This window comes from Cygnus olor, chromosome 8, assembly GCF_009769625.2.
Source record: "Cygnus olor isolate bCygOlo1 chromosome 8, bCygOlo1.pri.v2, whole genome shotgun sequence".
NCBI lineage: Eukaryota > Metazoa > Chordata > Aves > Anseriformes > Anatidae > Cygnus > Cygnus olor.
The window spans coordinates 2,322,427-2,349,188 of NC_049176.1; the positions used below are offsets into that span (position 1 = coordinate 2,322,427).

The 26,762-nt window shown below is 38.6% G+C and overlaps 1 protein-coding gene across 4 annotated transcripts in view; it reads right to left on the bottom strand.

Moving 5' to 3' along the window:
* Positions 1–26,762, bottom strand: part of DPYD (dihydropyrimidine dehydrogenase) — a 354,038-nt gene that overhangs the window by 32,040 nt on the left and 295,236 nt on the right. For all 4 annotated transcript variants that reach the window (XM_040566231.1, XM_040566230.1, XM_040566229.1 and 1 more), the window contains one exon: positions 13,218–13,397. In XM_040566231.1, coding sequence (XP_040422165.1) covers positions 13,218–13,397 — 180 coding nt within the window. The remainder of the gene's footprint in view (positions 1–13,217; positions 13,398–26,762) is intronic.

The window sequence follows — 26,762 nt, forward strand, 5'->3', positions numbered from 1 at the left end:
GTAATAAATCTTTCTGTATAAATGCAAAGCAGAGCTAAAAATGAAATCGATGTCACAATTTTAATTTACCACTTTCATCGTTGTTAATTTATACGCCAGCAGTGTGCCATAAGTTTTCCCTGGAAAATAGTCTAATTCATTTCAAGCATCCCCCCTGAAAACCAGATACAGATACTCTGAGTTTCACGCCGTATTCTTTATATGTCTTGTAGGACATATATATGTCTTCTCCCTTTTTTTATTTTTTTTGTAAGTTGTGGAAAAGAACATACCCCTGTAGTGAGACAAAGTAAAGTAGGTTCCAGCATTTATCTGAAGTTTCTGAGTGCTGTGATAAGGGGCAAAGAATAATTTTAGATACAATCATTAATCACAGTAAAATTTACAGTAGCCTACTTAAAGCCTTACTGTTCTTGTGTACATACAAGCTATCAGGGGCACAAATAAAATTGAACTCTTTGGCCAAGCTCACTTAACAACTGGTTCCAGCTACAAGTTATTTTTCAAAGATTCCTCCAAAACTTAAGCCCAGACAAACACTACGAGATTTTCATCCCCAGACAGTCTCTTTTACAGCACACTTTACATGCAGTAGTTAGGACCTGGACATGAGAGTTACCAGGCTTCATGACAGAAGATTTCAAGGCAAAATGGGCCCATAGTGGGAGAGAAACCCTGAAATATTTTGTATTTCTTTGCAACTGTTTCTGGGAGACTCTTTCCATGAAAAGAGTTCAAATGTCTAGTATCAGCTGTCAGCTTATTTTGGAAGGAAAAAAAACACACTTTGGAATGGAAATTTTGAGTTGCTGAAGTTCTGTCTGGGAAAAAGTAGGTAAACTATGCTTCTCAAGTCTGCAGACTGACCTACTGTCCATCTTCACCTTCAAGATGATCATTTTATATAATATTCACTTCTAAACAGGAAAATGGATAGCATTATAGAACTATTTCCCCAAAACTATTTAAAACATTTCAAAATAAATAAATAAATAAAACAGAAATCAGTTTATACTGATTTAGCTAAAACTAAATAGTCTTCAGCAATGTGCTAAAATTGTTTACACAAATTTTTACAATTACTCTTAGAATCAAATTTCTTCTTAGTTTTCTTAACTCTAAAAAAGAATTCTACCTCTTTATGACTGTAACAACCAAGTAGAAACCAAATGCAATGAAACTATCCCAGCCTCATATTTTAATTGACTTGTTCAATAATTTCTATTTCTTTGCATTATTTTTACTTTATTATCCTTTTATAATACCCTCAAATATATCTATAAAACTTTACAGCCCTTTTCCAATGGCATATGGTGTGTGTTGTGAAGAGAAGCATGTTTATGAGCTGCAAGACAGGAAGAAAATTAAATTACCCTTGTGGGACTGAGACATGGAGAGTTGACTATGGTTATGAGCTGAGGTTCTGATGTATCCACCGCTACCTATCTAATTCTTGATTCTCCAAGTTTTCATTGCAAGAGAATTATCTTAGACATTGGACTATAGAAGTATCTTGTATTGGACCGATAACACTGCACAATCTCTCAACACTTGAAACTGAAAGCAAGTTATGTTGTGACACAGTCCCTTTCACAGCAGAAGCTGGCTAATTGTGCAAAGCTAGCCTTGAATGAATTCAAAATTAATTTTAACTGAACTAACATTAATTCCACTAGAGATGTGGAAGTAAATATTCAACATACCTAGGTGCATCTCAAGAACCGCTTGTCATATCTTGATCCAATTCCACTTTCTAAACGAACATCAGTCAGCTGGGATAGGACCTAACAGCAGAAAATTACTTGTCTTTGAGCTAGATGGGCTTAAATGTGGTTGGTCACAATACTCAGTCCTGGGTTTCTAAAACAAACGTTCAAAGTGGATGAGAAGGAAATGTTATTGTTTTTGTTGTTTTGTTTTCTAAATGGAGGCAGACTTTCAAGCCTTTCAGACTGTAAGTTCATCACTCAATGTTGTTATAAATAACTCTACAAACAATTCACACCCCGTAGACTAAAATACCTCAGTGACAAACAACAGAGAAATAAATTAAGTCCTATGGAAAAATGTAAACACTTTCTCCTCCATCTGCTTTATCCTGGTAATTATGGCCAAAATCCAGCAGCAGGCATAGACGTCCACCCACAGAGCAAGTACTGTAGGTCAAAAACCAAGCTTGACAAACTTGCTATTAAAATGGCTGGAGTCTATCAAATAAATGATTATGATTTTGTTGTGAAGAGAAAGACGGGAATTCTGGACTGTGACACATTAATTAAATTTGCTGTTTACTACCCTGAGCAGCAGCCCCTAAAGACCATGCTCACTCTTGCTGGATGCTCTTTTATAAATGTTGATTATGAAAACCACATTCGTGCTACAGTTGCCAAAGGATTCCTGGTGCTCCTGCTATAACAGGTATGTTTAGAGGCTTCAGAATGTCATTTATGCTAATGTCAATGACATGTGAGTTGTTTGTAGTTTAGTGATACATTTTGAGCAAAAGAGAACATGTAGATATATTTGTGCGTATAGAGCTTTGTGGTTTTTGATGAGCTTTCTGGTTTTCAATTTACAAATGGAAATTTTTTAAATGGACACTCCAAAATGTCAGGAGCGCTCAGCATTTGAAAGAAGGCTCAGTAAAGGCAGTGAGAAAATGCTGGTGAGTCTGGATTAAATTTTTAGTCTGGAATTTGAAAGAATGCCTTTTGGCATATCTTTAATATTTTAAATGAGAACACAACTATTCAGGAAATATTAAGTAATGATTAGCATCTAGTATGCAATGTACTATGATGTAATGATAAGTAATATAAATAAATAAAATTATAATAGATAGGGTATAGAATTCAACTACTTTAAACTCAACTGCAAGGTCTGGTCTTGAAAGATGTAAAAAAAACCACACGCAGTATTTCAGTGATAAGCTTCCGGGTTTCTCATGAATCCAGGCATACTGTATAAAATAACACAGTATTTTATAGTTTGTATGTATAAATAAATCAGCAACTTGGAAGAAAAACTACACAGTAATAGCAACAAATGCATTAATTATTCCAAGCAGTCAAACTGGAAATGGACAAAATGATTAATGAAGGAACAAATACATGACGTGATATATCCTGACCAAGATATGGGTTATGCATTGACTTACACTGGATAGTTCCAAATGTAGCAATCAAAAACAGAGATGTGGCATAAAAAATAAAAGGGAGCTATTTCATTAAAACTTATCTGCTCAGTTGAATGAAGGGCAAACAAGGTCTTACCGACATGAGGATTAGACCCACCTTCTTAATAATAGCTAGGGTAGGTGTTCTTAAACATCAACCATCAGAGTACCAAAGCGCAATCAGCCTGAATGAGATCCCAAGAAATCAATAAAATTCTTGCCAGGCCCCTTCGAACTATTACAGAGCCCCAATGTGCTCCGGAGCTGCAGATTACAGGCTGGCTGTAATTGCTCCCTGGAACAACCCAAACACGGTTCCAGGCCCTTAATGAATTCTGTACAGCATGGATAGGTCAGCAAGTGCAGAAACCTCTTTTCTCAACTCTACGTGTAGAAACGGGGTGCCCAACATCTCCTGTCAGTTACGGAGGGCAGTTGCCCTGTCTGTGCCAATGTATGGCTAATGGGCAATGAAAGAGAAAGACATTTCTAATCCATTTGTCCATAAAAACTCAGAAAGTACTGCTTTCAGAGCTGAGGCATCCATGGGGTTGGATCAGAAACACAGATGATTACAGGAAAATTTTCACTGCTTTTTATTTGCAATGAAAATAAAATGAGTGGGAAAGGACATAATCATGATCCTTAAGTATAGTCTTAATAATTAAGCAGAAGGACATCTCAATTACATATGGTTAGATACTGTTGGCTCCAGCAGCTTACACTGAGCCACTGTCTGAAGACATGCTAGGATGCAGTGGCTTCCAAGGCTAGCCCTTAGTGCACAGCTGAAATGCTGGAAAGGGCTATACACTAGCATGTGAAAATCAGACAGGAAAGGTCTACACGCCCAGCACGTACTCCTGGCAACCTGAAATTTCTCCTGGCGGGACTTTTGCTAGACTTCACGCATTCAAGTCTTAAAAGTCCTCCCTTCCTTTAATCTCAGCAACACAGCATGAAACTGCCATCATTTCTACAAAAAGGCTTGCCTTCCAATCAGGATAATTTTTCTGCTCCTCTTCCTGAACATTTCTTTTTTTTTTTTTTTTTTTTCCAAATTCAACTCATCAGTCTTGGTTGAATTGTCACTCTACATCATAAAATTCCTCTCTCTCAATTGATTGCAAACCTCAAATATTTGTAGACCACTGAGTTTTTCACCTGTTACGTTTACATGTCATTTAGAAAGGACATATGGACACTTTAAAGTTTAGCTTCTTTAGCCTCTCCCCATAAATCACTCCTTCCACATTTCTGGTACATCTGTGTATGTCACTACACCTAGGGCTGCACTTAAGGGCCAAATCCGCTCCTAAGTCACCTAAGAGGTGTCAAGAAAATTAACTGAGAAGTCACAAAATCCCTCTCAAAACTAGCACAAGAATAAAACAGTTCTTGGGAAACAGTCTGAAAAATATTTAGTCTGCTATGGCCAATTGTACAGAATTTGTTTTGTGCTTTCCTTACACGAGCATTGTGGCTCACAGAGCAGCTTGCTATCTAGGTAGACAGCTTCCTCAGCTGAGAAGTTTAAGGGACAATGTTTATTTCAAAGGCTAAGAGCCCGAGTCTTCACATGCACATCAGTAAGTACATCTGTGACTAGTACCATAAATAAAATGAGGACACAAAAGCAGCTTTTACTAGTAATAGCTACCTGTAGTTACAGAAGAGACATTTCTCATTGCATATATGTTTCTAAGCCACCTGGATATCTGTAGGATATAACCTGCATCTCCATAAGACTACACCTCAGATAATATCGAGCATTTTACCAGTTCTTAATGAATAATAAGATGCTTAGAAGTACTGCTTAGAAATACACAATATTGTTAATAAGTGACTTGTCTCACCAGGTGTAGATTCTAGAGAAAGAAATTTCATATCATCAGGTTCTCAGACTAGTAATTATAGCTTATATTTTGAAAGGCACAACCTTGCTTTCACAGATGCCATTTGCATCAAAATCTGTAAAAATCAGGGAGAACAGTTTTGCACACACAAATTAATTGCTGATATTTGAGTGCTTGAACTCTAGACAATTAGATATCAGTCACTACTGACCAGGGCTTTACCCAGTGATGACACAAAGAAAAAGGCTCTGCAACTAATACCAATCCCATGAGTACTGCAGTGTCCTAAACATCCCCAAACTCTGTAGTTTCACCTGACAAAGAAAAATCTCTCTGGCAGTAAAAGCTGGTACTGAACCCAAGGCTGGAGGAAGAGACTGGGGGAAGGGGAGAGAGAGAGACTGATTTGCTTTCAATGAATATGAAAAAGCTGATCTCTGCCATTGAGGAAAATTCTTGCACCAGCAAGTGCTGACTGATTGCAATGAGGAATGCTTTATCACCAAGATCCAGACACCCTTTCATATGGTGATTATTATTCCTGTCATGACCCTCTGGTCATCAAGCCACAGTGTCTTTTGTCACGAAACAACTATCCAATAAGGAATAATCTAGGAATAAGCCTGTAGCATAATATCTTCTACTTGCTTATACACACAGCAGGAGTAGGAAAATCTTCTTCCTATGAGTTATTACCTGCTCTAATCCACTTTGGAAAATAGCGGTATTTCCTTAATTTTGTGAAGCATGCAAACATTTTTTCACAAGCCACAGCAACCTGAATAGCTCAGCCCTGAGTTGAAATCAAATCTCTCAGGTAGTGACAAATGATCCAACATCACCACCAAATCCATGGTAGCACAGAAATTGTCAAACATTCCCATTAAAACTTGATAAGGACATGTAAAGGCTGAACTGTGCACCATCTTACCTCTACTTTCATATCATCTTACACAAGGCTGAAGTCTGCCCTAAATCCTGATGCCATTCTTGGAGTGACAGCTATGACAAACGGAGGCTATGCATGTTCAAAGCCCCAACAAATGCACATGCCACCTAGCAATCTTAGCTCTCTTTTAGTTCCTATACAGAAAAACAATGCTAAATTCTTCACTATTGTCCATATTAATACTATCCAACTATATAATTCCACAGAACTAATTAAAACTTTCATGCATTATTTCTCTGGCTTTTCTAATTTAGCTGTTTGAGAAAGGGGCTCCCACCCTGCAGCCACAGACAGGGCACACTGCACTGAAAGCATCCAGGAGGAAGGGCTGGGAAGCCCTGCTCTGACAGCAGATGTGAGAAGCCATGTCTGGCCACGTCAGCCAATTCCTTCTGTGCCATTTCTGTCCCTATTGCTTACGTAGATCACCTAACATGAGGGCTGTTTTGAAGTTTTTAACCAGCTAGCAAGCTAACCCTAAGTAACAAATACAACAATACACATACAACTGTACGGAATAAAAAATTAATGGTGTTAGAGAAGGATGATGCACAGAGACATTATGTGTGACACTGGGGAGGAAGTGGGGGTAAGTGCGCATGGTTAATATGAAAAGATGTCAAAAAAAAAGAAGCATAATAATAGTGCAATTTATCCTTGCTAAACGTACTGCGCTGTGCTATAATTAAATATGAAAACCTAAATTTATCTCTATGTTCGGCTGTCATTAACTTAACAGGGAGTGCACATGTTCTAATCTAATGGCTGATTTTTTTCTCCACGTGCAGCATATTAAAATGTATATTAGCCTCAAGGTGCATAAACACAAAATAATAGACCAAAGGTTTTGGCCTGTGGAGAAAAAAATCCATGCTCAAAGGCCGTCAAGTAGCTGGTGATGCAGGGGAGACACTCACTTAGCCTCATTAAGCCAAAGCTCTCTTTTGCTTGTCTTTTGTTCTGCATGACAGCAGCCTCTTTGTTGTATAATAATTCATTCCAAGTTCGTTCCAAGCTACCGAAACTGGTGAACTGTGGCCATTTTAATGAGCAGTATTGGTGGTATGCATAATCTGGAAGCCACGTGGACCAGGCAATCACAGAGCACTGCAGCCAGCAAAATGAGATACTGTCGAAATCACAAATTTGTCAAGTTGTTTTTGGACAGGGTATTATAATAAGCACTAAAATATGCATCTTATTACTCTGCATCTGCCAGTCAAAGATCACTGTAATGAATGCATGCTGCAGGGTATGACCAGGCCGTTTTCCTAAGTAAAACAAACTGCAGAGTACAAAAAAAGAATTATGTATTTTTGGCAGTGCCTGTTTTTTTAAAAATCCTTTTGCATCAAGAGTTGGATTTTCCTGGCTTGATGTTGGTTGCCAGCAGTGAACACACTAAAACCACCACAGCCAAGGAGTTAATGTGAATACATTGTTTCTTAATAGCCACATTTACTGGCTGTGAATATCAAACTTTAAACTCAGTGCTTAAAGCAAATTTAGCATACAGTACATATAAAACCCACAAAGATTAAACTACTTACATCCACCTTAATAATCCTAGTTCCTTTTCTTTTATCCGTTTCTACTGCAAATGGCTTCACTGTTAGGGAAGATACATTTTATATAACAAACTATGGTCTTCCTAAGAAACAACACTGTGGATAATCACAACATAAACTTCCATAATAGACCCGTTAAGAAAAAAATAACATTAGAGAGGTTCTTTATTCACATATTGTTTGGGCCAGAGATTGCTTTTGGCTTGCAAACACTGGGAGATTCACCTAAAATCCATCTTTTTTTCCCTCTCTTACTCTTTTTCAGAATTGGCAATGGGAGTAAGGGAAGAAAGATTTCTTCACTAATGATCATTTTTAATGTGATCTCTAAACCACCATTTGATGACGTTTCTGCATTTCTAGCAAATGCACAGTGCTGGAAATGAGGACAGTTCTTTACCATACTGGAAAGCCTTGCCTTCCCAAACAGCAGTCCACAAGGAGCACTTCCAAACATGAGGGGTGAAAACCTCTGCTCAGTGAAGGTAGTCACAGGCCTTGAAGAATCTGAAAGCAGCCAAAATGTGGTGCATGCATGGCAACAGTGTACTTACACAGCTGGTGGTTCACATTTTATTCATTTCATAGCAGAGCTAATTTAGTATTTCATATGAAATCTTCAAGGTTTTGCAAGATATTTTTTTTCTCTGCCATATAAAACGCCATTTAGATTTGACTACAATCAAGTTAGAATGTAGCAGGTTGGCACTACTCAGAAGAATCAGCTTCTAGTACCCATAAATACTCAAAGGGAGTGCATATTTTAGTCTTAACAGGAAGTCCATGCATTCGAAAACAAAATCAGCATTTTGCTAAATTTCAGTAAGAAGAATTTTCAGTGAAGTTCATACACAGGATAGCGCATGTTCAGGATCGTTCTCTTTGCTGGAGAAACTGTCTATTGATGTGTTTTTATTAGATATGGCTGCAACATTTTTATTACAGCACCATCCTAACAGTTGATGTGGATTCACTATGAAAAAGAGTTTGCTTCAGGTTTTGGATATTTCTGAAATCAAGACACCTAAATTATTACTTTATTATTATTATTATTATTATTATTATTATTTTTAGCCTCTAGACATGATGAAACAAATGTCTATTTTTTTTTTCCAAAACTTCTGGTGCTGGAAGTGATCTATGCATATTTACCTCTTCTTATAAACCCATAAATTGCCATATTTCTAATGTTTAACTACCTGGCATGTATAGAGGCCACTGTGTTAAGTATGATTTTTATAGCTGACGTTAGGTGGAAGTTTATACAGAAACACACTATACCACTTCTGTTACCATCAGCTGACACCAGTGTATTTCTTGGACATAATCACTTCAGCTCCCTGGAGTAAGATCTGTGAGCAACTAATAAAAGATTCCTATAATAAACAGACAAGGTGAGAGGGACTATGCAGGGGAGATCAAATTGCACCTCTGGGGAATACTCTACCTTGTCTGGATGCCTGGTGAGAACACAGTTATCTTTATCACTCCTGTTGATATATCTTCCCAAGAAACTCAGAAACATGATTCTAAAACACAATTCAGTTAATTTGGGATTATGAGGATACTAACTGCGCTCTCCCTCTCTCTTATGCAGCCACCCCAATAATTTTGGGTTGTAAGAGCATGCCGTACATCTTAACTGTCTGCCTCATTGCATCATGTACTTGATCTCAGTCTACATTCATGCTGAGGTAAGTGTCCTTTTACAAAAGTTCTTCCTTGAGGGTGTTCAGTGAGAAAGCAGTGTGGTGTCATCATTACCTTGCCACTCTCTCATCTCAGTGCCTAGATTTGCAAACTGAGATTATAGCTGAGACAAGCTGACAAGGTTTATTTCATGCATTTAATAGAAAGGTGATTCAGAGGTGGTATTAATAACAGTCATCTGTGTCAAAGTTTCAAAATTTAGTTCCTCCCACAGAAAAAAATAAATCTAAATAAGCTATCAGAAAAGCAATGAGGAAGAAAGCCCCGAAGACTGGCTCTGTCCACCTTTGTGAGTCTGATGCAGCATCTATGTAAGGACTGTCTTCGGAGTGGTTATGGAGAAAGGCTACAACCCTAGTAAAGAATGAATAAAATTGGTGGAGCTAAGGAAAACAGTCACTAGAAGCCATGACTGAGGTTAGCATTTCTAAGTGGGAATCTCACTGATATTACAGGTAGTATAGCATTACAAGTCACATCTTGGGACAATGACAAGCACTGACTGCAGCAGCAACCACTATATTAGCAAACAGGGAAAAAGCTAGCATTATAGAAAAGACTATTAGAAAATATGTACCAGCTGCCTCAAAGATGTTAAATTTAGGGTCTATAGACCAACAAACACATTATGAAACAGCGAAAAACATAAAAACAGCACTTGAGTTTCCAAGATATTTTCTACTACTATGATTCTTCTCATTCATTAAGGACTAGAAGTTACTGGATGAAAATATTGGTTGTATTAATGGAGATATATGAACAGGAACTGATCAAAATGATTCTCCTTTTCAGCCAAAAGTAGGTATGCCTATTCATAGACTGCTTAGCATATCACACTATTTGGCACAGTATTTTTAGTATTGTTTCTGTTTAGGAAGGAAATTGTTGTGGTAAATGTAACAACTGACAGTGATAACTGTTCAGTTTGTCATTTCTCTGGTGTCTGCATGGCAAGACAGCTTCAGTCTGATGTCAGGTGAACAGTTTAGAAGTAAGAATTTATCTTCTAGTTGACTCTGGTCATCATATACTACAATATTTCATAACAAAACTCTACTGTGTCACTCTTGTGGCAACAGTGCACTCAGCATCTATTTGATACTGATCCCAGGATGGAAAATGAATTATCAAAAGGCTAGTGCACTGCTATATACAAATATGGACATTAATGTTCAATACTGCATTGTGAATCAAAATAGATAACATAACAAACATTACAAACATATTCAACTAGGAATAGGACCAGTCCTAATTCTGTAATATATTGAGGACTAGGAAAGGCTTAATGAATTGCATACCATCAGAAGGCAAGTAGTTCTTGATACTTTTGAAAATTATTCTTGTCCTGCAGTTCCTCCTCATTAAATTATCAATTGCCTGAATTATCCCCATGTTTCCACATGAAAATCAACAGGAATTCTGTCACTTACCAAATTGAGAATCATTCCCTTCTATTTTTACATTTACTGCAACTAAATTAGATTATTTTTAAATTAGCATCTTCACTTTTTTAAATGCAAAACTTCATCAGTATTTGCTGTTTAGTTTCTCATGGGGTCTTACTGAAAAAACTGCATTTCACCTTACAGTAATGAGGAAGTTTTTTTAAAAAACTTGGAAGGTTTTAAAAATTGCAATGAAGGATTTTGGCTGTCATATTTTAGTCTATGTATAAAATATGGACATGAATTACTTTTATCAATGAGAATATACACATCACATCAGTAGGCTACCTCCCCTTTTTCAAACAAAGAGTGAGGACATCCCTTTCAGTGAATTTATTTTAGAAAGAGAATCAAGAGTGTGTGTTATTACTTGCTGCCAAACACACTAGATACTTGTGTTTGAATCTAGATGAAACTGCAGTACTTAACTGAATTTGCTAGGCACAAGTACATGAAATCCAATATTGATAATAATTTATAAAGGTAAGAATACTGATTCCTATAGTATTGCTAACATAGTTTATGATAACATAATTAGTTACACTAATAACACTGCTTAGGCACAGTCTTGCTAATTATGGTATTGTAAATATTAATGATATCAAGCCTTTGTATTTGATTGCCCCTAGTAGGATCATTTATCATTGTATTTCCCTTTACCCATGTTGTATTATATTTCTTCCTTTTCCCTTGAATGTACATTCCTGAACAGTCATCCTGAGCTTTGGTCTAAAATATATCACTACCTTATCAATGGTGCAGCCTGGTTAACTTTATATTTTATTATTTAGTAGCAATGATCCAATGATATAATTCTGTGCTAAAGGCAATCAAATACACAATTACTTATATTCTGTACGTCTTGCTACTTTTAAATGTCTAACAGGCCCAGCCAGACATGATTACATAGGGCTTTGTTTTCCATTCTTTTTCATGTGACCTGTTTCAAGTTAAGATTCCTTTGAATTATTAAATGTTCCCTTAAAGCATCTTTTCACACTACCTTTTTAAATTTAATTATTGATGTAGTGACAAGCGGAAAAGACTAAGACTTGTAATTTTTTTTCTCAATCAAAAGGACATGAGAGACATCTTTGACAATGGTTGTCTTTTTTAGTAAAATAAAAAGATAATACAAAGAACACTGAATGCAGCTTTAAAGAAGAATTGCAAAAAATCTCTGTCACGTGAATTGAAAATGCTGTATACGTTTCCACAGGTGTTAAAGAAAGGAAGTTTGAATACAACCCTTTGAGACTGGTTTAACTGCTTAACATAAGTAGATGAAAATGAAACTGCTTATATCTTGTTTTATTTTTAAGCAGTGTATTATTTAGAGCTTTAGGAATGGGATTGTCTTTTCTCCTGAAAGGTAATGTTATAATTTTCAGAGCTCCACAGAGAACAATAATACAGGAGTCTCTAATCTGCTTCTAAATCCAACTCCAGTCATCAGCAATGATAAGCAGAGATTTGGAGGTGTTTGACACTCCAAATCCTATTCTTTTGTAATTCTTTACTTTTTACAACATTTTCAACAGTGTTGTATCAGATTTTAGAAGGATAATCAATAGGCATGAAGTATAACTGAAATCAGTCTTCAAAGTGATCCCCTCTAGTAACCAGAAACAAAAGCTCTGCCTCCCTGATGTGCAGGTATTTTGCTTAGAGCAGTAGGCAGCAGGGCATCAGTAGGAAGCCAGTTACACCTCCCTGCTTCTCAGCATGGATCAGCAGGTGTCCTAGTATAGGGGTGTGCAGTATTGGGGCAGCTGCAATCTACTGCATCTGGAAAAATATCCAAAGACGTTTTGTAGTAGGGAACTAGTAGAGCAGAGAGGAGAGACAGTCCAGAAGTCAGGATTTCAGAGAGACCGTAGTTTACATTCCTATTCCACCACACTTTCTAGGTTTAAATGACCTTGTGGAATTTATTATTCAGTGTTGCTGTTCCTCACCTGGAACTTTCCCTGCCTTGCATAGGGTATGGGAATCGGTACACATGAAAGACCATGAGATACTCAGGTATGATGGCAGTAGAACCACTGCTATCTGATCTAGCATTCCAACCAGCAGCGTGGTTGTGACAGAAGCTGTCTCAGCTGGTCGAGTCCAGTGCTAGGTGGCTTTCATATCTCCTGAATGTTGCACTATGGGCGGAACACCCTGGCACTTCTGGCACAGTACTAGTATCAATCTGAATTGAGTTGTTGCATTAAAACAAGCAGTTCCAATGCAATTGCAATTTTACATCCTACACTTTAAAAAAAGACATGCTGTTATAAACAAAGTGGAGACATCATATTTACAATAAAAAGGTTATTGCATATCAAGTCATTTCAAGTTTGTCTGCTCAAGCTGCCGTCAGATATTTGCTAATACCCTGGAGGAAAAAAAAAAAGACTTGGTGACTAGTTGTGACAGCAGCAGTGGTTAACCAAGGTAGTTAGCATACAACGAAGATGGACTTGCATAGACATAACGTTATAGAGGAATGACAATGAAACAACATACCTTTCCTATTAGATCAGCAATTCTAGGTATTGGTTTTCCTTTCTGATGGCGCATGGTTGCAGGACTCTGTCCATTCCAGTCTTTGAGTTCCTCAATGCTTTTCAGGTAAAGAAGAGCTCGCAGTCCAGTGCAGTAGTCATCAATAACAGTGAAATCTTGATTCTGGATTGCACTGCACACCTGTGAAATGTAAATACAGTTATCAGCAACATCCTGGCAGAGGAGCACAAGAAGTTAGCAAGCTTTTTGGACTTACTGATTATCAGATGACCCTTATTGAAACTTCACTGACAAAGAACTATAGGAATTCAGGATATTAATTGGCTGCTCGATCTTATGTCATGATAGCCACCAGTGCAGTTCACGAAAAAAAGGACTCAGTAACATCGGTTATGCCCATGTTTCCTAATGGCAGCCCTTAGACCAGATCTGAAGGCTTTTCAGAAGCAAGCCTGCACACTCAGCCCCACTGTGCATCTTTCAGGACTCTGCTGCTGAGCATGCAGGCCTTTGCCTGCAGACACTGGGTATTTCCCAGCCTGCCCTGTTTGGGAAGCACAGACATAGCCATTTATGCCCCGGTCAAACAAATCAGAGAACTACAGACTTGCTGAGGTTACAAGGCTTCTCTAGAGATTGTGAAGTCCAACCTCCCAGCTCAGAGAAGGGTCAATTAGAGAAGGCTACCCAGGACTGTATCAAGTTGGGTTTTGAATATCTCCAAAGATAGGGACTCCACAACCTCTCAGGGGAATTTGGTCTAGTGTTCAATCACCCTTACAGCTTTTTCTTATATTTAAATGGAATTTCCTGTTTTCCAATTCATGTCTATTGCTGCTTGTCCTCTCCCTGGATATTCCTGAGAAGAATCTGGCTCCAATGAAGGTGTCTCAGCACACAGTATCCACTAAACAGACCTAGTATGGGCAACCATAAGCAGATACACTAAGCAGATACTAGTATGGGCAACCATTGCCAGGCATGGAGCAGAACAATGCTCCCCTTCTGCTAATTAATATTTGCCACTCAACGGTACTCGGAGGCCAGGCCAGTTTATTTTAGGTGCTTTAAAAACACGGAGAGCAATATATCTTTATAAACATGCAAAGAAATGATCCCTGATCTGTAGGCACAGAACTACCAATAGCAGAGAATAGCCTGATTATTTACATGGATTTTTCTAGACTACCTTGTGGATATCAGCTCAGATTTAAACCCACAGAGATACCCAACTAAACTGACAACAAGTGAGTAAAATATCCCTGACTCTTCTTTGAACACATTTTTATGAGCTAAACCCTAATCCACCACTGAAGAGCGGCAGGGTCAGTTGACTACCATTAACTGTCATTCCCTGGAAATGCTCATAAATTCCAGATGTGTCAGTGTTTTCAGCTTCTGATTCAGCTTTTATTCTAAAAAATAAAACCAGTTCTGCTGATAATACCTACATTTACATACACACGTAATAAGCACAACAATGAAATAGCTACCTACCTTAGAACATGAAGGTGTGGACATGCACAAACACATAAACACTTTCAATAAGAAAATATACCTCAGATCACAATTGGCATTAACATTTGAAAACACAGGAAATATATAACTGTTTTTCACATTTCAGAAATGATAATACAACTCGCAATTTTGAAGAAAGGCATACTTCACACTGTAAAATACCATACACTATAGCTACACAAGGAAAAAATAAGGACAAACTATAACCTAAACACAAGAACATATTCTATGTAGTGCATTTAGATTACACAAAATCTGTTTCTCTGCAGAAATAATGTGGGCATTAATTAGGCCTGTTATTCATTCTACAGACTTCAAGTTTTTTTTTTTTTTTTTTTTTTTAACCCAAGAGTAATTATGGAGAATATCAATAATTTCCAGTATAGGCTATTTAACTGCAAAACTCAACTGGTGCTTATTTAAGGGTTTTTGTTCAACAAGGAATTCTCTATTATTTTAGTGCACAGGTAACAACAGTTTTATTAGCTATTCTTGAAAATAGTAAAATTGTAAAAAAAAAAAAAAAACCAAACCAGTTAAAAGCCATGTCATGTCACTTGAAACAGGTTCAGGCACTGTTGTCAAAATCCTGAAATATTTTGACAGGATGTATACATGAGATACACTGGAGGATACCTGTAATAACCTTATAAATAAAGTGGTTTTTACTGTTTTCCATCTTATGGTGCAGTGTTATGAACTGCAATAATATAAAAAATGTGCAGAAGATGATATCACACTACAACTCAGGGATCAATCCTAGCTCTACGTGCATCGCACTGTTTGCCTTCCATGGGAAGCCACGTAGGTTCCAGAAGTGAAGGCAAAATGCATTTTTTAAAAAAAGAATGTAAATCACTGAACTAAAGAAGAACGTTATCTGAAATGAGAAGACTTAGAAACTGAATTTGCTAGTGGCTTCAGATGACCCTTCTCCTCTGTGGGAACCTTATGACTGGTGCCCAATGGTGCAAATAATTACCCAAAGACATGCCTTTCACTGATTTCACTGTGATAAAAGCAGGTGCTTATTTTTATGGGCCTTTCCTGGAACAAGAGACTTTCAAACATTAATGCATACAAAACCAACAGAAATAGTTCTGTCATGTTTTTGGCAAATTCCAAAGCATTCCGAACTTCAAAATTTCTTAGGCTGTACATATCAGATGGGGATATTTGGCTTTTAGGCTTATAGTATCTTCTGTGAATCAATGCAGAAAGCTTTGTTGCCTTTTAAAAGGGGTTGAACAAAGTCGAGATAAAAGGTCCCAGTGCCCCATCAGCCAGGACAATTTCTACACCACAGAGAGAGGTTTTTAGCGCCATACCTGGCTGCCTCTGAATCACTGGTTTAAATGACACTTGCCCTCTTCTCAGCACCAGAGAAGTGGCAGGGCAGTAGACCAGGTGACTCAAACTCTCACTCCCGGAAAAACCACAGCAGTGAGCTGACCTGTCTCCACATATCGCTTCAGTCCTGCTGCTTGAACTGGGAGCAGGCATGCTTCCCTCCCTTCCAAAGCTCAACGTTAAACTCTCCCTTCTGCTGCTTCTTATTTTACAGGTGTGAAAAGCAGGAAACGCAGTCCAGCTATATCCATATTTAAAATGGAACTGCCTTTTGATTGTGCCACCTCTCATTTAATGTCTTATTAAAAACCACCTCAACAGGAGATAATGGAGCACGGTACCACTGGAACAGCTGTTGTCAGAGCCCTGTGCACCGACTGGCCCAGCAGCACAAACCTGGCTGGAGACCAGCTCTGTCCACCCATCTCCTCTCCTCAGCACCACTCCTTTCAGGACCAAACACAATGAAATTTGTTTCCCTTTAGACCCTGAAGTAAAAGCCTAAGCAAATACATAACTACAACTGAGCACATTCAAATGTTCATATTGTTCCAGACCAGCAGCCTATGGCCAGCAGAAACTGGTTATGGACAGGTACAAGAAACATCAAGTGTGGATCTGTTGCTCATTTGGTTTATCAGCCCAGGTTCTAGCAAGCAGTGGTGCTGTGACTTCGCATGGCAGAGATTCCATCTGTTTAATATCCCTTGGTTCTACGTAATCCAAGTGACTCAGTCTTATGAGTAAATTAACGTTCAATGGTGTGCTGACCCAGGCTTTCACCTGAAATGGTTAGGTAGAAAGTAGCTTTTTCTTCATTGGATGGTGAGAGGCAGGCCCTGTGAGCAATCTATGGGACACGCACAGAAGTCAAGATCGCAATGAAGTTGTCAGCTGTCCTCCTTGCCTATGTTTGTCTCTAGCTTGGAATAGAATTTGGGACAGAGAAAAAAGGCACTACTTTTTCCTGTTTGCAAAGGCAACATGTACTATTCTTATTGCACTCATACACAGAAAGATAATTTTGCACAAGCTTGGTTTTAGTGCACTGTCTGACTACGCTACTGCCTTGGCAGTAAAACCACCACAATTTCACAAGTTAACTTTTAACATCTGACCTCCCTTTCTATCCACCAGATCCACGTTCCTCTTTCTATACCAGTGAGTGCCCCTTGCATCCTGAAAGAGACAAGCCAGCCAACACGCATTACACGATCAGTAATATTGTACTCCTAATATTCTGAAGTATAAAACTGTTCAGTATAAATTGCAACTGTAGGTTACGATTCTAATCTATACAGACACATATGAGATACTAAAAGACACAACGCCTGCTACGCTGCTGGTAAATCAAACGTACACCAAATGACCTCATTGGGGAATGTGGATGTGAAATGAATCACAGGCTTAAGGCTCTAAGTAAAACTGCCCTGCAAAATGCAATGATGGGGTTAGCATCCAAAGGTCCCTGCTGATGTCTTGCATAACAAATGACCTGTCTGCTCTATTACTAAATAAACATAAATACTCAGCGTAGCTTTGTCAAAGGATCTAGAGCCATTACAAATCTTACTTGAGAGACTAGAGTAAATTGCCAAGAGATTATTATTTTGTAAAAAGAATTTTACAAGATACATGATTGCTTTTCATCATTCACATCACTGAAACTTTTAATTTACATGCTATGAAGAAAAAGTTCATTATCAGTGACAGGTACTACTACGTCAGGTACAAAACATTGTAAATGCCTTTGCTGTTAGCAGAATCATTACACAAAAAAAGAGAAGGCAATTTCTGAAGTCTTTCCTCGGACAAATCCCCTTCACTGTTCACTGAGAGATCTCTGTAATAACTTTAGGGTATTGCCCATAACCTATGGTTCTAGCATCAACAGGGAAAATATCCCCACACTGCATTATCATCCTGCTCAAACTCTGGAGTATCCTGGGGGACTGTGTGCAAGACCTATGCCATCCATGCAGAGCCCTGGACAAAGTGGCTGAGGCATTTCCAGCCAGATCACCCACTGAAGCAATTCCTGTTCAATGCTGTCCTTGCCTTTTCCAATGAGGGATGTCTGTTTCAAATCACTATTAAACAACTTTGCCAGCAATGAATTTGAGGTAAGTGGTGTTAGAGACAATAGTTTGGATAAAAATTTCATTTTTACACCCTCCGAAATATATGTTGTTCTCTTCAGAATATGAGTGCAAAATAATTGTCATTTTTATGAAAATGGAAGTAACAGTAAGGAGGCAGATGGGTGGCAGTGATACACAGTCTAGAAGTAAGATTGATGGGTATATATTTGTATATACAAACGCAAATCACATAGCTTGACTGTTCTACAATATTAGTTTCCATTTGTTGCAGCTGTACAACATCAAAGCAGTGATGTCCCCATATATTGCATTTAGTGGTAATGTAACGGGCTACCAAAAAAAAAAAAATCAAAGTGAGAGTTTCTAAGTAGTTTCCTGGCAATTGAGACAGCAGGCTCTTTCATCTGTGCTGTAACTGTGGCAGTGCATTGATTTAAACTCCTTCTGAGATCTCAAATGCTTTTATATTCTTAGGTCTTGCTGGCTGCTTTCTTTTGCTTTTTTTTTCACCTTCAAATGATAAAATTCTAGCATTTAGCAGAATGCCATCTTGCTTCCCCAGAAGACAGAAACTTATTTCAGCTTTGGTTCTAAACTGCATAGGATCTCTAAATAAAATAGCTCTCAAAATGCCATCCTATTAGGCAATCAGCCTTTGACTTCACAGTTTCTAATATTCTTATCATAGCAAGGGGATAAACAACTATTATTCCTCTGAGATACCTGCAAGAGTTTTTATGATGAATTAATTTTTTTCCATTAATTTGTCAGACTTCCTTTGAAATATTTTTACTTATATGCCCAAATGGTAAGCAAAAGAATTATGTGCTGTTTTTATTTTATATTATATATTCTACTTTGACATTATTTATCATCATCTTATAGAAGCTTTCTTTTTCTACTAAAATTCTTCCTGATAACTACTGAAGACATAAATCCACCTTTCTGTTAGAGAAACATTTATGAATGACTCTAAGCTGTTTTTCAATGTATAGTTGAAGCTACTGCTTTTTTGATTAGTGTCTATTGACTAAGATTCTTGTAGAAAAAAAGCTGAAATCATAAATGAATGCAAGGTGCTTCAGGAAGGATCCTATTTGTGCCTATCTGGATACCCATATAAATCAATGGCCTTAAGAAAATTAATTTTATTTTTGTGGGAAAAAGCATGATTTTAATCTGGGGAAAGGCATACATGCAATTTAAAAATTATTCTCAATAGCAACTAGCAAAAATTGACTCAACCAAAGGGAGATCTTTCAGGGCCCTGCAATCTATCTGCTGCATAGCCCTTGCCCATGGAAATTAAAATGCTTGTTTTGTAGCCCCACTACAATGATTTAGATGTGCCCAGCTTTACAAAATGAAAAGCAGTATACACTGCGTTGGTTGCCGAACACAATACTCATACTAAAGTGAAAAGAACTGCAACCTGAGAGTAAGGACACACATAAAATCTTCTCTGAGAGATGTTTCTGTACTTACAGTCATCAGGATACCAATGCCCATGGAAAGACTGCCTATATACCAATGGTTCCTAATCCTCATGTCTCGTTGAGCACTGACTTACCAGTACATTAAATGCATAGCCTAAATTACCCTTTCTATCAGCAATTATAACTTTTGCTGGAGGGTTGTAGGATTAAGAATATTAGGGGAAGTGGATTATCAGACAACGTGCTGCACTCTCTGGAAAAAAGCAAGATTCTTTGTTTCAAAGAATAAATTTGTAACTAAGGAAAAGCTTTCCAAATATTGATACAGTACAGATGGAATGATTTGATTCATTCACATTAGCTGCTTAAATGACTCTAGAGATATAGGTTAGCAGATGGGATGTTACTTAACAAGGCTTCAGATACTGGATCAACATGCAAAACTGATTTGGATGATGGCTGATAGCCTTTTTAAAACATCAGAATCGAGCTAATATACATGAACTAATGAACTACTATTTGTTCCAAAGTCCAATACAGCTTTCAGAAAGCAGTTGATGGTCTCATATATTACACCTACGAATGGTCTGAGTTATGGGAAAAAAAACAAACACTATATTTTTTTTTTTTTAAAACTGAGTTCTAGACTTAAAGTCCTAATGAGCTGAGGGCTTACTGGTGACATTCGAGGGGTAACAAACAGCAGAAAGATTCAAAGATGCTAACTGTTCCAGGGTTTGCAGAGTAGGCAACCATCCACATGTGGGCTTAAGAACCTCTATATAAAAAACAAACAAACACTGTATGGTCAGATGTCATGTGAGTGTCAGTAAGGAAATATTTTAGTTATTTTGTTATACCTAGAATTTTTTCATAGAATTTCACTGAAGGGCTTGGGTTGGAAGGGACCTTAAAGACCACCTAGTTCCAACCCCCTGTCATAGACAGGGATGCCATCCTCTAGATCAGGTTGCCCAGGGCCCCATTCAGCCTGGCCTTGAACACTTCCAGGGATGGAGCATCCATAGCTTCTCTGGGCAACCTGTTCTGGTACCTCATCACCCTCTGAGTGAAGAATAACCTCCTAACATCTTTTAGTTTAAAATGGTGCCCCCTTGTCCCATCAACTTCCTGCATGTGTAAAAAGATGCTCTTCATTTTTTTTTTTATAAGTCCCTTTTAAGTACTGAAAGGCCACAATGAGCTCTCCCCAGAGCCTTCTCTTCTCCAGGCTGAAGATCCTCAGCTCTCTCTTTCTTCATACAAGAGGTGCTCTAGACCTCTGAACATCTTCGTGGTCCTCCTCTGGACCCACTCTAACAGCCCCACACCCTTCTTGTGCTGGGGGCCCCAGGCTTGGATGCAGCACTCCATGTCGGACCTCACAAGGGAAGAGCAGAGGGGCACAATCACCTCCCTACACCTGCTGGCCACTCCTCTCTTGACTCAGCCAGCCTTCTGGGCTGCAAGCGCACACTGCTGGCTCATGTCAAGCTTTTTGTCCACCAGAATCCCCAAGTCTCTGTCTGCAGAGCTGCTCTCAATGAGTTCTCCCAGTCTGTGCTCATGTCTGGGATTGCCCCAACCCAGGTGCAGCACCTTGCACTTGGAGAGAGAGTTCAAGAGTACTCTTGAGAGTACCTCAGGAGAGTTCATCAGTCAAGCTTAAGGTAAGGTGCTATTCTAATCAAAAGTATAGGTTAATGTCAGTAAGTAATGAAGCTCAAAATGAACTATAAGGAGATGAAGGTACGCAGTCTAAGCAAGACAAGCTTGTGGGATAAGTCTCTGTCTCCTGAACAGCTTGGATCCTCTCTACAACAGGACGATATAATGCTGAAGCAGTGTTGAGCACAGCTGAGTTGACATTCACAGAGGAAATTGGAACTGGGAGTGGGAAATCAGTACTTATCAAGGGACCTGAATGATGCAATTTTGTATCCCAAGTCTTTGAGAAGGGAAATGCGGAAGAAATCAAGAATTTTCAGAAGGCTCCCTGTAGTAATTGTTTTTTTTTTTTTATTTTTTTATTTTTTTCCCCTCCTGTCAGCCACACATAGAGGAATGGTTATATTTCCTTATCTCACTAGAGCATTCTGTCAGTTCTTGGAACTACAAAGTGGACCTTTATGCAGTAGGTGGGCACACACACTGATAAAAGTGCTGATCATGATCATCTTTCCTAAGAAAACAAATATGATTCCACATGCCTTGAGCATTGAGGAGTGTGGAAACAGCCTCATAATCAGCCATCTACAGCAAATTGTATCACTGTACTCTAGATCTATAAAATGAAAGATATCTTTGAAAGCAGATGAATTAACTCCCCTGTGTAAACAGTGCAATCACATACACAGGCTCTCCAAGAATCTTTAAATATATGTTGAATATCACTTCATATTTCGTTTATTAACACCTAAAGGTCTCACCTCTCTCTTACAAGTTCTGTTGTGGAAAATGAAATCTTTCAGTTCTCCCAGCGGTTCTCCAGCTGCTGGAACAGCATCAGCAGCTGTGCCAGGTAGATGTAGATTTACTTGACATTTCCATATCCTATATCCTCCAATTCCTCCACAGATATTTCTAAACCAGATACCAGTTAACTTGCTCAGACCTGGTGGTTTGATGCTGAAAGTCATATACATACATAACACATTTAGTTAGAAGTTAGTAGCATGTTTAAGATTTCATATTTTGAGGGCTAAACAACAGGAACTCCATCCTCTCTTGACTGGAGTTGGTTAGTTTTTCCATTTTGGAAATGCATATTTGTCAGAAGTGAGAGTGGCTCTACGAAAACACACTTTTCAGAAAAGAACTGTGTTCAGAAAAATGTGCATAAAAAAGTTTCAGAATTGCCAATATGTGCTGTTTGACAACATGGAATGCAACAGTTCTATTTAACTTGAAAATGCCTGTTTTGCAATCCAAGTTAATTGGATGAAAAGGTCAAAACTAAAATATGTTGCAAAATGACTGAAACAGAATTTTGATTCACTCAAATAATATTTTTTCTTGAAATGTGTTAATTCCACACATTTTTAGAAGTCTCACTAGCAGTTTAAACTGAAAACCTTTTTCATCCTTAAACTTCCCTGTGACAGAAGAACTATTTCCTGGTCATTGACTTCTCCCCATGCAACTTGCCTGTGGCCTCTTATACTGCAGGAGGGTAAACACATCGGTAATGCAAAGGTTCATTAATGCATAACAGATTCAAGTTAAACCTTCAGAGTTCTTCAACCCAGGACATTCTGAATCAGGCACAGCAGGGACTTGAACCCAAATCTATTTTGATTAAATAAAATTTGTCAATGAAAAACAGTTTCGTCAAAGAAGTTTTCAACAAACCCTAATGAGAACCATCTACTGAGGGACATCATCCTGTGACCAGAATTTTGAAAGCCTCAGACCTCTCAAAATCAAACAGAAAAGCAATTTTTCCATTTTGGAACCTCAGTTCAGTCCTGCAATGATTAACCCCTCATCCTTGTGAGTCTCTCCCTCTAGTACTGTCACATTTTATTTCAGTTAAAATTACTTTCATCCTTTATCAGCTTGCCTGTACGAATTTGTGCAGCAGCTGCTGTGTCCATTGAAGAGTGAGATTCATGTGAATAAAATTGTTCTGACCCTCTGAGTCCTTCGTGTCTGAGATAAAAACCCACTTCCACATTTCCTTGGGGATTGTTTTACCTATCTTTGTCCAAACAATAAATATCAGCAAGAAAAGCAGCAACATAACTCAGATATTGAAGGAAATTAAACCCTTTGTTAAATGTACTGCCAGCTTCAGAAAAAATGGTTTCTCTGTTTGTTTCTTTCATTCAAATTGCATGGATAAAAGGGCCTCTCTGTAGACAGATCAAGCTGTGTCAGGTGGCTTATGTTGTAGCAGGAAAAATTCTTCAAAAGGCATCAGGGCTCCCATTCCCAGATTGCTTCCTCCTGCCTGGGCAGAAAAAAGATTTCTCCACTCCTAGGGAAACCAGCGGAATGGTCACCTGGTCTTGTCAAACTGCGATTGCACCGAGCCCAAGCTGAGCTGCACAGCAGTTCACGTACACCAGGGTGGTTCCAGGACCGTGCCTTGCCAGAGCTGGCTGCTCCACTGCCTCCTCACCCTTTCTTCCTTTCGCTGCTAGCTACAGCCTCAGACTGACAGATCAACAGAGCTGCTCTGATACAAAATGGAAAACTTCTTGCATGCGTACTTTCTTTGTATGGCTGATAATGTTTCTGAGAAAAACGTCTCTGACAGCAGAGCTTTGCAATCCTGAAAATTTTGCGTTTTCCTCTTTTAAGAAAACCAGGTCCTCTGCAGTTAAAATAAGTATAACTTAAACAAAATTCAGGAAATTCCCTAAGTAATTATTGGAGATGGCAGTACTAAGAAAAGAAAATCATCGTTTTCCACTGTGCTTGTCTTTCCTTCTATTTACATTTTCAATGTCCAACAGGGAATTGGGTACATTTTCAGTTTCAATTTCCGGTCACTTCCACACTGGCACACAAGGGTAACTCCTCTACAACAAAGCTAGCTTTGTGGCTGAAAGCATCCTGAGCTGAATAAAACAACCTGCCCACAATTTCTTACATCTTAACTGAGCCTCTTTTGAAGAGTCATTTCCATATTGCTTTTGCTTTGTAAACTTCTAAACAGAACTCACTTGTTGTCAATTCATATCATGTGGTTTTATCTACAGGGACGACAGCTCTGTGCTTGTTCAGACAAGATAGCAGTAGCATGAATCCACACTAGTAGTGTGTATCCACATTAAAAATACGAACAACAGTGCTGGATTGGAAAGAGAGGCAGTACTCTGGATCCTTGGGGTGAGGAAGGAGAGACAGTGTTGCCAAAGCAATTACTCTTCGTATGTCCTCAATTGCTGAAGTCACCAAGCCCCCAGACCCAGCGCTGCAGGGCAGACACCTGGTAGAAGGGGGGACGGGAGGCTTGGGGACGCCCAGGTATAAGACTACGGAGCAAATCCTCTGCAGAGGTTGGGAGTGACTGCCATAGACCAGCATTTGAGCTGATGCTCAACTGAGACAATTTAATAATTGTTATTAAATAATTATTACCATTCAGTGATAGTTAAACCTACTTTGCATGAGAATCCATTATAAGAATGACAAATAGCAATTGTTATGGAATGAGCTTGAATTCATTCTTACAAATTTATGAAATAACAATCCTATCTATGCAAACCTCATTTACTAGCTGGTGAAATGAGCAGAAAGAAAGTTAATAGATAAATCCCTTAAGCAGCTCCAAAAAAAAGTAAAACTACTGCAAAACTGCACAAAATAAAAGGTAGTATTAGCTTAGAGTTCAGTTCATAGCTTTACAATGCAATGATTTGAATATTGCAACTCTTCATTAAAAGTGGCTAATAATAAATGCAAAAATAAATACTGAAAACCTGCTATAAACCTGATATTTTTATCTAGCCATGACCAAAAAACTTTCTAGAATTTTTTGTCCAACCAATTCAGATTTTCAGTGAAAGGAATTCTCACAGAAAATTCTCACCAGCAATTAGCAATTTCCATCCCAAGTATGTGTAGCACAGTAAGTGTGGCAGTCCTCTAATGTTTGTTTTGTTTTTTTTTTTATTAGCAAAGGAAGACAGACAGTTGAGAACAGGTTGAGTTTCTCTAATTAGCAGTGAGCTAAGAAAAAAGCAGAAAATAATGAAATGTTTATTAGAAGGGATCACATATGTATCTGTCCAACTCCTCTCTCTTTCATGTTCATTTTTCTTTTGATTTTATTTCAACATGTTCAAACAGCACTTTGTTCCCTCTTTTGTTTCTCCATGTACTGTAAATTTCAGCTCTGCAGAGAAGAGCCACTCCATTCAGTGCTGCATCCATTGAAGACTTTTTTAAGCATGAGGCTCTGTGAGCAGCAGAGCTAATGATACCTGGCTTCCAGCAGGTCTGTGTCTCCTGGTTGGGTTCTCTGACGTCTAATAAGGTGTGACTGCCAATTAAAGCCTTTCCTGTGGCTGACACAGTCCTAGCAGCACTGTCCCATGTGGATTCTCAGAGGTCTAATAGAGGTGAGCTCATAGTGCTCTCTCTCTTACAGTGAAGGAATGCAGGTACACACTCTTCTCTGCCTGACTTCTTCATTTTCTCAAAACCTGTTACAGCAAAATACTTTCTAACTTCTGCCAAATTTCAAAGAAAATGACCATAAATCTCAAATGTGACTGAGGATACTCAAAAGGACATGCAGACACATATTGAGTTTCTTTGGGAATGCAGGCTGTAGTGTTTTTTAAAACTATTTCTATCTGAGACTGTTTCTGTCTGAATCAGAGGATTTACATCTGAAAAGTGGTTTTGCCTTAACTGTTACTTTGTTTCCTTAAAATTTTGGGAACCGTAAAGAGCCATTCTGTGAACCTGGTCTTGCTCGTACAATGTTGGTGGCCTGCCACTACATCCAGCAATCTATTCTTCATTCGCCCATTTCATTGGTGCGAGAAGAATTAGCTCCAACATCTTGACTTCTCTGTAACATGGACAGCTTTGTACAGAGAGGTTTTGATCTTCTACCCTGAGCCACAGACTGTGTCAGAAACTTCATGCTGTTAGCTGGTACCAAAGCCTACCTGTTCTCAGTCGCGATGGCTGGCAGAGCACTCTCTGACAGGAACCTCTCCACTGACACGAAGCAAAGTCACCAGCCTCTGTTCCCCCATCACGCAGGTGTTCGGTCTGGCAGGGGTCAAGGCAGAGGGGATCCTTGTGGGTCAGAGCAGGAGAGGCCCAACCTTGCTCAGTCACATGGACTGCACCCTTTGGTTACGGCTTGCAGCCAGCTACCCGACTTGATTCTCCTTGCACAGAGCTGAGGTTAGATGCAAGGGATTACTGAGCCCTTCCTCTGCACTCAAAGGCACTGTTATTCACCACAGGATTAAATAAATTGTTTCGAAGTGTCACCAGTGTAAACTTAACCTGGAATTCTAACGCACTGGGCCTGCTCCAGCACTGCCCTGCTCCAGTGCTCCTGTGATTTCAGTCTCTTAGTTTCTCACTCTCCATACCGTTAAATGGCATAAGCAGTAATTCCTGGATGAGAATTTTTTGGCCTCATCTAGTCCTCGCTTATCTCAATA